The sequence below is a fragment of the Falco cherrug genome, chromosome 15, assembly GCF_023634085.1.
Source record: "Falco cherrug isolate bFalChe1 chromosome 15, bFalChe1.pri, whole genome shotgun sequence".
Taxonomy (NCBI): Eukaryota; Metazoa; Chordata; class Aves; order Falconiformes; family Falconidae; genus Falco; species Falco cherrug.
In genome coordinates this window covers 6,711,771-6,723,847 of record NC_073711.1, presented here as the reverse complement: position 1 = coordinate 6,723,847, position 12,077 = coordinate 6,711,771, and the positions used below count along the sequence as shown (strand labels likewise).

Below are 12,077 nucleotides of genomic sequence, written 5' to 3'. Positions count from 1 at the left end.
TGACAAATGACAACAGAAATACAAAGTATGTTCTGGTAAACAGACTGTTTCCTGCTCCTTTGGCTTTATATTGTCAGTATGTTCTTCGCAGAAAAAATCTAAGATGTAAGAGAATGAAGAAAGGGAAAAGCAGATTACAATCTTCTGATCGCCTTGGAGAACTACCACATCATATTTTGTTTAAATGATCTTCTGACTGCCTTACCCTCAGCTTTTGGCCAAGTAAAAAAGCCTGCCCGGGCTGTCTGACAGTGTGTGCTGAGGGACCGAGGCTCCTGGCAGCAAGAACTGGGGCTGCCAGCCACCCTTCCTGAAAAAATATGTGGAGCCTGAGAGAAGAAACAGGGGGACAAACAGATCAAGATGGTCTCACAACTTTCATAAAAAAAAAAAAGAAAAAAAAAAGGAATCCTTTTTCCTGGGATGTTTTCCAGGAAACTTTTGGAGAATTGAAAATACATCGCTTGGTGAAAGGCAAAAACTCCCACCCAGCTCTGTTCTTGCTACTGAGATTCAGTGGAGGGAAGGAACAGAAATCCTCCGAGAAGTAGAGCTCTCCTCAACCAAAGGAGAAACTGAGTATTTCAGAGGACTGCCCATGCTGCAATTATTATATAGCCTTATCACACAATGTTAAATAATTTTATTCTTTTAGAATAAAAATGTGAATCTTGGAAATGGTGTGATCAGCTTCCATGACTGTCACTGAGTCCCGAGTGCCTTTACCTTTGATAATTTTCTACCTTAACATTACTCTCTACGAGACAGTAAAGGTGCTTTTGGGCAAAACAGTACTGCTTCAGTCAGCTGCTCAGGTCTATGTGAGTTCTTAACTACCTTAAAAAAGGTTTGGAGATTAAAGACAAAAATCAAACCCCCCAACTATAGAGAGGAAAACTTCACAAACCTTCCTCACAAATCTCTCCTTTGTATCCAGGGACACAGATGCAGACGCCCATGATACAAGTACCGTGGCCAAAGCAGGTTGGATCAATACACTGTTCTTCTGGAACATCACACTCTGGTCCTTTCCACCCATTTCGACACACACAGTGACCTTTCTCATATTCTCCATTTCCACTGCACAGCACCGGACAGGAATCTGAAGAGGGCAGATTGACCTTTTTAATGTATTTACATACTTACATAGATTAACATTTATAGCATTTCTTGTTCTGTAAAATGGCTTATCCAACTCCAGCCCCCCACCTCCTCCGTTTGATTCGCGGGTTGTCACAGGCTGAAACCTTCCAACTAGGGCAGTGCAGCAGTAATACGATGTCCTCATCTCCTCAGTCTCATTCCCTAGTACACCTTTAATTTTGACCTGAAATGGGGCTTCTTAGAAGATAAAAAGAATTCCCTCCCCTTGATTGGCCTCTGCAGTACATTTGCAGTGATGCCTTCGTACGATTTCAGTAAGATGAATATTTCTTCCCTGTGAACTGAAGCACGATACTGCCCTTTTCTTCTTTCTTCTAAGCTGACTTAACATTCCTGAAGTCTCAGCTGTTACTGACATGCACGTAAATGAGCGATGTGGAAGCTTACTGTTACAATCCCCTATCCATTTCTGAGCCAATCAAGCTCTTAAAACATAAAGTCAATCCTAAATCTGAGGCAACACTGGAAAACTATGAGAACTTCCAGACACCACAGGCAGCAGATGACGGATAATACCAACAGAAATATCTAAATCAGAAATAAGCTCACTTACAATCTTTTTAGCATGTTTTTTGCCCCAATAATGGAAAGCAGCCTCTAAGCTGCTTTAGGTTTCTTTTCTACACTCTATTCAAGTTAAGACCACAAAAGCATTTGACGGACTTACAGAGTTTTCTCCAAAGTGAAACTGCCTGTCACTTTCAAATACAGAAAACATTCTGCTAAGCTAAGACACTTACTAAAAAATACATTTTATAATCATGGAGTGGATGCGAAAAGAGATGGAGGAATCTATTAACTCTGAAAGTCAGGGAGAGAGAAGTGGTTGATAGAAATTTCCTACGTGTGTGCTTGTACTGTAGCTGCCATCTGGCTGGAAAAAGGAATTTAATCTCCTTTAATCACTTCCAATCTTTGCAAGCCCAACAGTCACACAGCATAATGATGATCTCTGTCATGCACCGTGGGTCAGTTAGTATGAGATTACCTTTTGCACAATCAGGACCAAGGAATCCCGGGAAACAGTGGCAGTGCCCCGAGATACATTCTCCATTCCCATTGCAATTAGTAGAGCAGTCATCCAGGATTTCTGTTTATTCAGAGTTTTGCAGAAAGAAAAATACAAATCAGTTGAATGTGAAATGAATGGCATCTTCACTTCACTCTGCAGGACACATCTCAACATACAAAAAGGTGCAGAAGCAGTAAAAGGTCCATTTTCATTCATAGGGAGCATAAAACAAAATTCCTGTTCAAGCAGCTTACAAATATTAGATTTTGTCTTGACAGCTTTGAGATAACAGGTGCATCATTTATATTACACTAAAAAGCTTTTAAAGTAAGTGTTCATGTAAAATTTACCACCATTAAAAGCACTACAAGAACCAGAGTATTTGCTGAAAAATGTCCACCTTAAACACTTTTATTGCTGAAGTAATTTGTTTGAAACCTGTTTATAGAGTAAATTGCCTTCTATGGCATTCACTTGAACTGTGTGAATTGAAGTCCTTGGAAGAAGGTAGGATTTTCACTTCTATACAATCAGATGGAAAAAGAAAAAAATAGTCTTTTTTAACTGATAAAACTCAATGCAATAAAGGACTAAGAACTAGATTTGAAGAAAAAAAAAAATCACTTTCAATTCTGATCTTAAACTTGCTCGTGTTTTATCACACAGCTTTGGATAGTAAGCCATTTAACTTCACACATCTGGGGACAAGCTCATATCTGCAAATGGGTTAGCTGTTTGACGTAAAGAATATGAAGCAAATCCAAGGCTAAGATGCTCCCCCACGGAGCAGGTCCTGGTCAGGCCGGCTCTAGGGCTGAGGGTCTCTGCAGCCCACCAGGTGCTGTGCAGGACAGGAGAGGGGCTACGGAATAGCGGGAACCGAGGCTGTTTTGTGGGCACGTTCACTAATAGACATGGGGAGGTACCTCTGGCTCTAGGAAGATGGGAAACACGGCTCCTCTCCCACAAAATAATGACAGTTGGGGGGGGAAAAGAAGAAAATCCAAATCCTTTTGAAGTGTATCTGTCCATGGCAAATGATTTGGGAGGAAAAATGTTTCTCAAGAAAGGGCATAGTATTGGAATATTTAATCTAATCAAATCTGACATATTTTACTCAAACTTAACTTCTCAAAAGATGGATTATCAGGGCATCCTACAACTAATACGAACAACTGAAATAAGTTTATTTTGATCTTACTTATGGGCACTTGGACAGATAAGGATTGGTTCCTCTTGAAAACTCCTACTGTTATTTAAAAACATTCCTTTTGGGCTATCAGTTTATACCAAAAAACAGGCATTTGACATGTGTCTTTTCATCAGCTATCCCCAACCTATACACTGATGTCTGTTTGAAAGTCAAAAAGCTCATTTTCAGAAGTAAGTTTTTTTCACAGATATGCTGCTCGTTATTAATTTTTATATATTACTGTTCATTATCAACTCTTCTCTTGCTCTATGTGTACACTTGCCTGTCTTGTCAGTTTTCCAGAATCACAAGGTAAATGATCCCTACATTGATCTGAAACGAAGAATTAATGATTTGAAAAGTTACCTCCCCTTGATGCGATGTCCAGTTGGGGTTGGCCTTTATTCATTCTAATCAAATACCTGAGGCACGCCAGGTTTTGCATGCAAATTACCCCCCTCAAGGGAAAGTCTGATGGGAGCTTTAGCTAAGGTGTCAGCAAAATCAATTTTGTACATAACTAACACTGAGCAAGTTGAAATACTGTCTTATGAGGAGGGCATGACTGCTTCACACAGCCAACAGCAGCGTACAGCTGAGGTGCATCCGAGCTCTTGCTCTACTCCAAGGGTTTCAATCTGTGGTCCGGGTTGATTCCTTTGTCGTCAGAGATGTCAAATAAGACTCCAGCCCAGTCTGGGGTAAGAAGTATGGCTCAAGGTGGTGCTTTTTTGGGTTTTTTTGGTGGACCCCCCCCAAGAAACAACCAAGAACCGTTATGCAAAAAAAAGCTTAAGATGATGATACACAAGTTGTGGAAGCACAATAGCTAATACTAATTTCAAATGCATCAGCGTAGATTCTTGCAACATAAACCCTCTTTTCCTCCCAAAATGTCTTCTTGTGGCTATTTCTGAGATTAAGTATAAGATTCCTGCCTGTGCTGTGTGGCTTTCACTGCTCCCCTCTGTAAGACCCAGCCTGGTCTGCTTATGGACCAGAGAAGGGACGGGCAGCTTCTTTTTCAGTAAATATAACAAGAATCAAACCGCAGCATTTTTTTTTTTTTCCCCTCGAGAAGGCATGCTACTTAACAATGAAATATTGGTTAAACTCTCCCACATAAACAGTGCTGTCTTATAGTAGAAATAAACAAGGGGGCAGGTCTTTGGATTCTGATCTGGACTGGCGTTTGGCCAGGTCTTATGCTTTTCATAGAGCATCAGCGAAGATGCTTCAGAAATTGCTTTAATATTATTTTCTCATATGGCATTGAATAATGACATTTTTTTCTTGCTTGTAAAAGATGCACTTTTCTGAACAGAGCAAATATGAACTTTACACCAAAACCAGTCCTTACAATACTATTTCAACTTTTAAATTATTTTCCTGCAAGTCCCTCAGAATCTTGGTATTTGAGTCATATCGTCCTGCTCTGCAAGGTGTTTACCACCAAGTAAAAATAGCATCCAATTGTTCTGAAGAGCAGATGGCATGTCCATTACTAGTAAAGACATCTTGCTAAACATATGGCAGAACAGGTTAACTAAAGGGCATAGTGGTTAAAGTCTTGCAGCAAAGAGAGACTGTCATAAATACAACACTTTACCTAAATTTAAATTCCAAAGAAACCTTAAGTGTAAGCGCCGCTCACTAACAACACCTAGAGTTGCAAACACGTCTGTCTATATGTTTTTAAAAGGCAGTAGGGATCTGATGCCACCAGGACACTGTCTCCTGTATTTGCCTTCTGCGTTCCAAACAAAATGGTGCATTCAAATAACTGTATAAAACAACACCACACATCAAACAACAGTCACAAATCAATCCACAAAAGCTGCCTTTCAGATTTTCTAACCGAGTAGAATACTGGAAATAAGAACTTCAAGCCTGGATAATTTTTGTAGGATTTATGATTCCCATGTAAACAGAGAGGGCAGACATAATCTCCTACTTTGAGCAAGATAACAACAGAAATTACTCGAGCATTTAAGCTATCGTATAAAAATGTTAATGCACATGCAAACTTCACACTTAATTAATTTGATAGCATCCATCTTTAATACACAAATATTGCTATTTGTCTAATATTGGCATAAACATGAAGTTGGTCCACTGAGGTTAATTAAACCAAGCTGAAATAAAACATGTTTAAGAGAATGCTTAAGAGAAGCTGGAATCAAGGTCAATAATTTCTTTCTGAACAGAGCTTTCCGATGGAATAACCAGAATAACAATTTTATTGTAATTGTTCTTACCAATCGCTGTAGTTAGTACAAACACTTGCTCCACTTTCTTTCCATCATTGTAGAATGCCATATGCCAAGCTCCTTGATCCATATACTCAATGAAACCTGTCTCTTGCAGTGATGTTAAGATCAGATTCCTGGGAGCTTGCTGAGGCTCTTCTGAGTTTTTTGGTTCCTGTTTAATTAACTGTTTTCCATCCATCAGTTTTACAAAATCAAACTGAAATAACAAATGAGCCAAAATTAACCACCTAGCAAGCAAATTTTTATGAATCTACTCTGCATGTCTCATTCAAAGAGGAAGAAACAGTTGCAATCTTATGAGGAATTGCCTGACTGACTAAGTATTCACCAGTGTGAATAGGGGTAAATTCAGACTTGCTGCACTAAATACAGCAGATTTACTTCACAAACTACATCTCCTTAATGGGAATAATTCCAAAATTGCCAAGCTGTAGTGCCTACGCTACACAATGACTCATCTCAAGTGCCAAGAACAGATTAAAGAACCTATTGTTCTATACCAGATTTTTAAATGCTTGTCCCTTAGTATCAGTATTGTGTATCAAAACCTAAATACACTTTTTATTTATGTTTAATTTTATTAATGCAAGTGAGTATCTTTTTTTTACATGGAAGTTCTTAATACTTAACTAAGTTGATGTTAACAACTTTAAGGGCAGTTAAACTCAAAGCACCAGAAACTTAAACCTTTCTATGAATCCTTGTTCATGAACCGTGTATGTTTCTCTAGGTTTTTCTAGGCATTCTGGTTTTCAGCAAAGTTTTGCTTCAGCTCAACTGAAGACTCAGCTTCAATTAAAGTCAATGACAGCTAAAAGCACATATTTCTAAGGTCAAAACTCTCATAAATAATTTTTGAGATGCGACTAGATGATCTCCAGAGGTCCCTTCTAAAAAATCTTTCCATGATTCTGTATATAAGTTTATTAAACTCTATGGAGGGTCATCCTGTTATAAGAAAGCTGAAAAATCTATTATCCATAGAAATGACAGCTTCATATGCCAAATATATTAAGCCTTAAAAAACAACAACAAAGAGGTTGACTGTGACCAGCAATATTGCACATTCTTACTGCCTAGCTAGGTTTTCTCCTGCAAAATCCCTAGGAGTAACCAGAAATAACTCTCATATTAGAAACCAGAAATGGCTGTTTGGGTTTTTTTTTCTTCTAATTCTTTATACTGACTGTGTGATCTGTTTGTTTTGATGAAGTCATAAAAATATAAATACATTTTTCAAATGATCTGCGCTATTTCATCCCACTGTCCTCTGCAAAGAAGATGCTGGAGCTACGCAGCAGCACAGTCCCCACCTGTCCAGCCGCCTGGACAGGCACCTCTCAGCGGTCACAACTGCTGACCCTTCTGGGGTGACACTGTCCCTTCCTCTGGGACAGCGTGGTTTGGGGGTACAGCTACACCTCGCTAAAGGGAAGGGATAAACAGCCTGCTTTTTGTGGTTACAGCCAGTCCACCCCTGCCGCCTAACTAGAAAGGTTACTGTGAACATTCGTGTCCACTGCTGTTTGAAAACGCCAGCGTGACACAATCAGTATGATTTCTAATTACCTGAGTGTGCGTTGGTGGAATGTTTCTTCTGCCATAAATTCCCAGCAGAGAATCCTTTGCCAGTGAAATGTTGAATTTCAGGTACATGGGGTGATGTATGGTAATCTGAAAGCGCCAGAATAAACCAGGGGGGATCGTCTGCATAACTTGAGCTCCAATCTCAACTTCTCCTGTGTCTATGGCCCGTCCCTTCTGAAACACTGATTTTCCAGAAACAAACAAAACAATCAGTTGTGTATTCCTGGTGGGTGAAGATAATAGGTCATGAGGTATAAATGTGTCTCAGATACATCAGAATATATTGAAAATAACCTCTAAACAGAGGGCATTTCACTGAAACCACTGCATTTTTTACTCAACAAGTTGAAAAACACAAACAAACCTGCATGCAATATTTGCAATAACAGGCATCACAGAGCATTTTTGCCCTGGAAATCTTGGAACATTTTACTGAATACAAAAAGGTAGAAGTACTGCTGCGTAAACCACGGTCTTTACCTATCAGCTATGCAAAGAAAACCCATTCAACCGAGAATGCACAGAGAGAGGGCAGCGGGAGATCTTCCTCTGGCACGCAGCTCAGCCTCCTGCCCAACGGGCACTGCATAAGCTACACGAATGGACGCCAGTGAGGACTGAAAATCCATCAGACCTGGTAGGTCGGAGCACATGTCCAAAGCCTAGATTTCGGTTAATCACCATTTCTAATGATTGTATTATGGTAGTGGTAATCTAGTCCTGGAGAAATAAAGAACATCTGTTTTGGCTTGGTCTTTCTGCATGAAAGCGTAACAGGGGCATGAGGATAGGGACAGGCAATCTGAAGAGAAAACTGGCATAATTCCATAACGCCTAACAATAAATTTGCAGACATCTACAGTATGTAACTTCACACATGGGTATGAGAGAGCTGAAATAGAAAGGGAAATGGAATGCATAAGGAAGACTTTGCCAAACTAAATTGGAGCTGGCTTGCTTTGCTGGCTTATGTCACCATCTTTGTGTATTTTAATGCCTGTCTGTGATCAGCATCGTGACATGCTGCAGATCGCAGACCCAGTCCTGCTACCATCTAGGCTAATTCCACTGTAGGCTTTTTAAAACTCTGACTCGCATTTCCACACTTTCTCTCCACTGGAAAAAAAGCAGGATAGTGTGCTGCATCGGAGGAAGAGCCAAGAGACGAAGACTGCATTCAGCAGCCGTATCTGTTTATGTTTCATTTCATTCCGGTATCACAGTGAAGGACAACAAGGAGCAAAGTGACTGGAGCCTTTTTTACAATAATGCATATAAATATCTAATGCAACATAATGTACATGAAATTTTGTAAATTGCCACTGGAAATGAAAACAGCATAGCAAAGCTAGGGCCAGCTTCTTCCTGAATGTATTAATAACAAAGATCCTCAGTGGGATCTTACATAGGCTTTAACTAGCGTAGGAAGTACTTAGCATTCTTAATGAATAGAGATTTAATTTACAAGGCAGAAGCAATTCTCAGGGTACTGGGTCTTCCAGGTTTATAGCTGCTTTGTGTCACCAAACCTACAGCAAGAACTAGGAGCTGACTTTTAACACCTTATCATATAAAAGCGTCTATTTTTAAAGCACAGAACGTGTAATCTAATACTCTAAAAATACACCTGTTACTTGGTTTGCGAGTTAAAGTATTTCCAAATTGCTGCTTTTACAATGTTCAAGGTGAAACTACTTCTGTCTAATTTGCTTGATGGAAAAAATCTTGATATTGAGTTTTGAAAAGAGAATTAAACTTCCTATGTTGTGCAATGAAAGTGGATCCCTTCCCACCCCGACCCACACAAGATCCTACTTGGCTGATGTACATTTAAAAACATTTTCCCCTATTTCCAGTACTCCAGAGATATTAAATCTTAATGATTCTTTGCAAGCAATTACCCTGGGTTAAGTAAAACACAAAGGAACTTTTTGGTGATATTGACACACGGTAATTAATGTGATTCAATTACAAGACGGTAGAGCACTAAGTAAAAAGTCAAGGATACAGTATCATTTTTGAAGTTAATGGCATTATTGGTCGGTGTTCAAGGTCCTTTAAAATACAGTAACTGCTTCTTAGTTTGTTGAAGTGAGAAGGCCTGTTTCTTTGTTGAAAATAAAAAGTATTATGTCTTTAGTCAGGGAGTATTTTCACTAATTGATGTTATCAAATTATGCTGAATAGCACGTTAGTGTTGCTAGGCTCAAAATAACGTATGTCTGAGTTTTTCCACACTTGGAGGAAAATACCTTTGCTTTAGTAATAATTTTATGCAAGCTTTAAAAAAAAAAGAGATTTATTTTTAACCAGATTTATTTTTATCTCCTTACACAGCAAAGAAGTGCATGCTGCTGTCTGCAATGGTAACATGAATATATATATATATATAATTACCTACCACCTACTGAAAGTATGCAGTTGCAGCACCTCTACCTTTCAAACCCTACTTTTTCAGACAACCACATAGCATGAAAAGGCTGCTGTAAGAGCTGTGTCTGAAGTGCATGTTTCATATTGACTGAGCCACTGTGCCTTCTTTATAGAAAAAGAATTCAGCTCTGTTTCCAAGCTTAATTGAACCAAACAGGTATTTGGCTGTACAAAAAAGGCATCTGAAGATAATGCTATCATACACAGACTATCCTTGTATACTCCCTTGCTCTTTCTTGAAAAAGTCTGATAGAAGATTTTAAAATTGCAGTGCTGCAATACACGTTCTGCTCTTGTGCTAAAAACATCTTTCTTATAACAACGTGTTGCTTATGATAAAGTATCATTTAATTATCTATGTTCAACTCCTTGTATGGCTCCCAATCTTGCCAAATAGTATTGATTCTTCCCTATTCTTTCTAAGCACACTTTCCTTGCAAGTCTAAAACAGAAGATAGATTCCTAATCACAGGTTTCTATTGGCTTCAAGAAAGTAAAACTCTGAACAGCGTGGTGCCAATTATCTTCACAAGAATGTACCCATATGCTGATTATTACTGATCCTGTAACAATCAATCTCCTTGTACTCCCCTGGTAAATACTAGCATCAATAGGATGTCTCAGTTTTTAATCACATTACTACATATTAAAATGTTAACTCATAGCCGTGGGTCAGTGTGTTACAAAGTGACTTCTTAAAGAAATCTGACTTGCTGGTTTGCAAACTTGATTTCCATTAAAAGATTAGTTAAAATGTATGCTGTCAAAGTCTGGAAAAGCATTCTGCGCTGCTGCATTGAGTTGGGAAAATGGGAGGTCTCAAAATCTTGACAGTAGTGATTTATCCCTGTGAAATCACACCAGAGGATTCAAGTTTACAGGCAGAGTATCAACCTCCTGTGGTTTCCTTCTGTAGTGAAACGAGTTAGCTGCCCATTCCCAAATCCTTCTTCCCAGCACATCTACACAGAGAATTTGTTATGAGCACTGGGAATAAAATTACTGATATACACTAAACGTGATGGAAAGAAATAAAACCAGCAAAAATTAGCTGTAGCCAGACTATGCATGTGCTGATGCCTGGTACAAAGTCCACATGATTTTTCTTATGTTTTCCCCAGTGTGTACTCCTTGTTAGCATACACTCTGGATTACAGCTTACCCCCAGAAGGTGAAAGGGGAAAAGAGGGACAACAGTCTAGCTATATTCACGACTGACCTCTGAGACTGCTGGATAAACCCTTAGTGAAGTGGCTCTGCTATCCCAGCCCTCTGTGCTTCAGTGTTGGGGGGCAATTATGTAGCTACAGAAGATGCTAGGATCGCCTGGGGCAAGGCAGGTGTGGTTTGGTTTTTTCCCTACTGCACTGAATCTCTATTGACTCACATACTCTTTTCTTTGTTTTCAAGCATCTATTTTTAAGATATTTTTTTTTTATGTTTTCCCTGCACATCCTCCTTTGGAAGCAAAATGCTTTGGAAGAGCTATTATTAAATCTGTAATATATTGACAAAATGATTTAATGCAGTGGAGAAGACCTATTTGAGATATTTTCCATGGTGCACCAGGACAAAAATACAAAAGTGTATAAAACATTTACTGCAATTCACTACCACTCCATTCTAAGGGACTAAATAATGGATAACAACATCATTGACTCCTCACATATATTTCTATTGCTTATTTATCTAATATGATCTCTATCCAGTTGTGCCACATTGATTTGCAAGACTATTGATGTGAGATGTAATCTTCCTTCTGGAGGGACTAGGGCAACAATGTCCCACCTTGTCTCATATTTATAGTCATAGATCTTGCCTGGCATAAACAAAATCAGACCACTGTTCTGCTCTAAAATGTGGAAGCTCTGAAAATCTTTATCATTGCAGAGCTCTCAGTACAATTTTACGCTCTTCCTAACAGCTGGAAAGACTAGCATTCCTATTCTACTCCCATTCACTTTTCTCTGGTCTAATCTGATTTATTCCCTTTTCCTGAGTATCATGAAAATGAATGGAGGTCCACCTGCTTCTTACAGTCAGAAAGCATCCCCGTGGTGGTCAACGGGAAGCATGGGCCAAAGCCTGTAACCAATACTGGAGTAGGTGACCTAATGACATTAAATGACAGGGCTGGAGAGAAAGCAGCTGTGCATCCCAGAGACATTCTGCGCTCTGTTCCGCACTCCTGGCTGCGCAGTCCACTCACTCCCATGCCAGGTCTGGCATTCCTTTGCCCCTTCAAAAGAACTGGTTCAGCTGCTTACATGGCAGAAGACTATTTGCATTTCTTAAAGAGGCCATTTTCTGCTGCTGCAGTGAACTGATGCATCTGGGCTGTGCGTGAGCCAGTCCCTGCAGCGGGCATGGGGATGCAGGGAGCCGCCTGGGATGGGAGCTGCCCCCCAGCCGCAGG

The 12,077-nt window shown here is 39.5% G+C and overlaps 1 protein-coding gene across 2 annotated transcripts in view; it reads right to left on the bottom strand.

The window, feature by feature from the left end:
* TENM1 (teneurin transmembrane protein 1) overlaps positions 1-12,077 on the bottom strand; it is a 348,410-nt gene that overhangs the window by 131,449 nt on the left and 204,884 nt on the right. For both annotated transcript variants that reach the window (XM_055727477.1, XM_055727478.1), the window contains exons 7-10: positions 7,211-7,410; positions 5,627-5,837; positions 2,153-2,254; positions 908-1,102 (exon numbers count right to left, since the gene is read on the bottom strand). In XM_055727477.1, the coding sequence (XP_055583452.1) occupies positions 908-1,102; positions 2,153-2,254; positions 5,627-5,837; positions 7,211-7,410 (708 nt within the window). The remainder of the gene's footprint in view (positions 1-907; positions 1,103-2,152; positions 2,255-5,626; positions 5,838-7,210; positions 7,411-12,077) is intronic.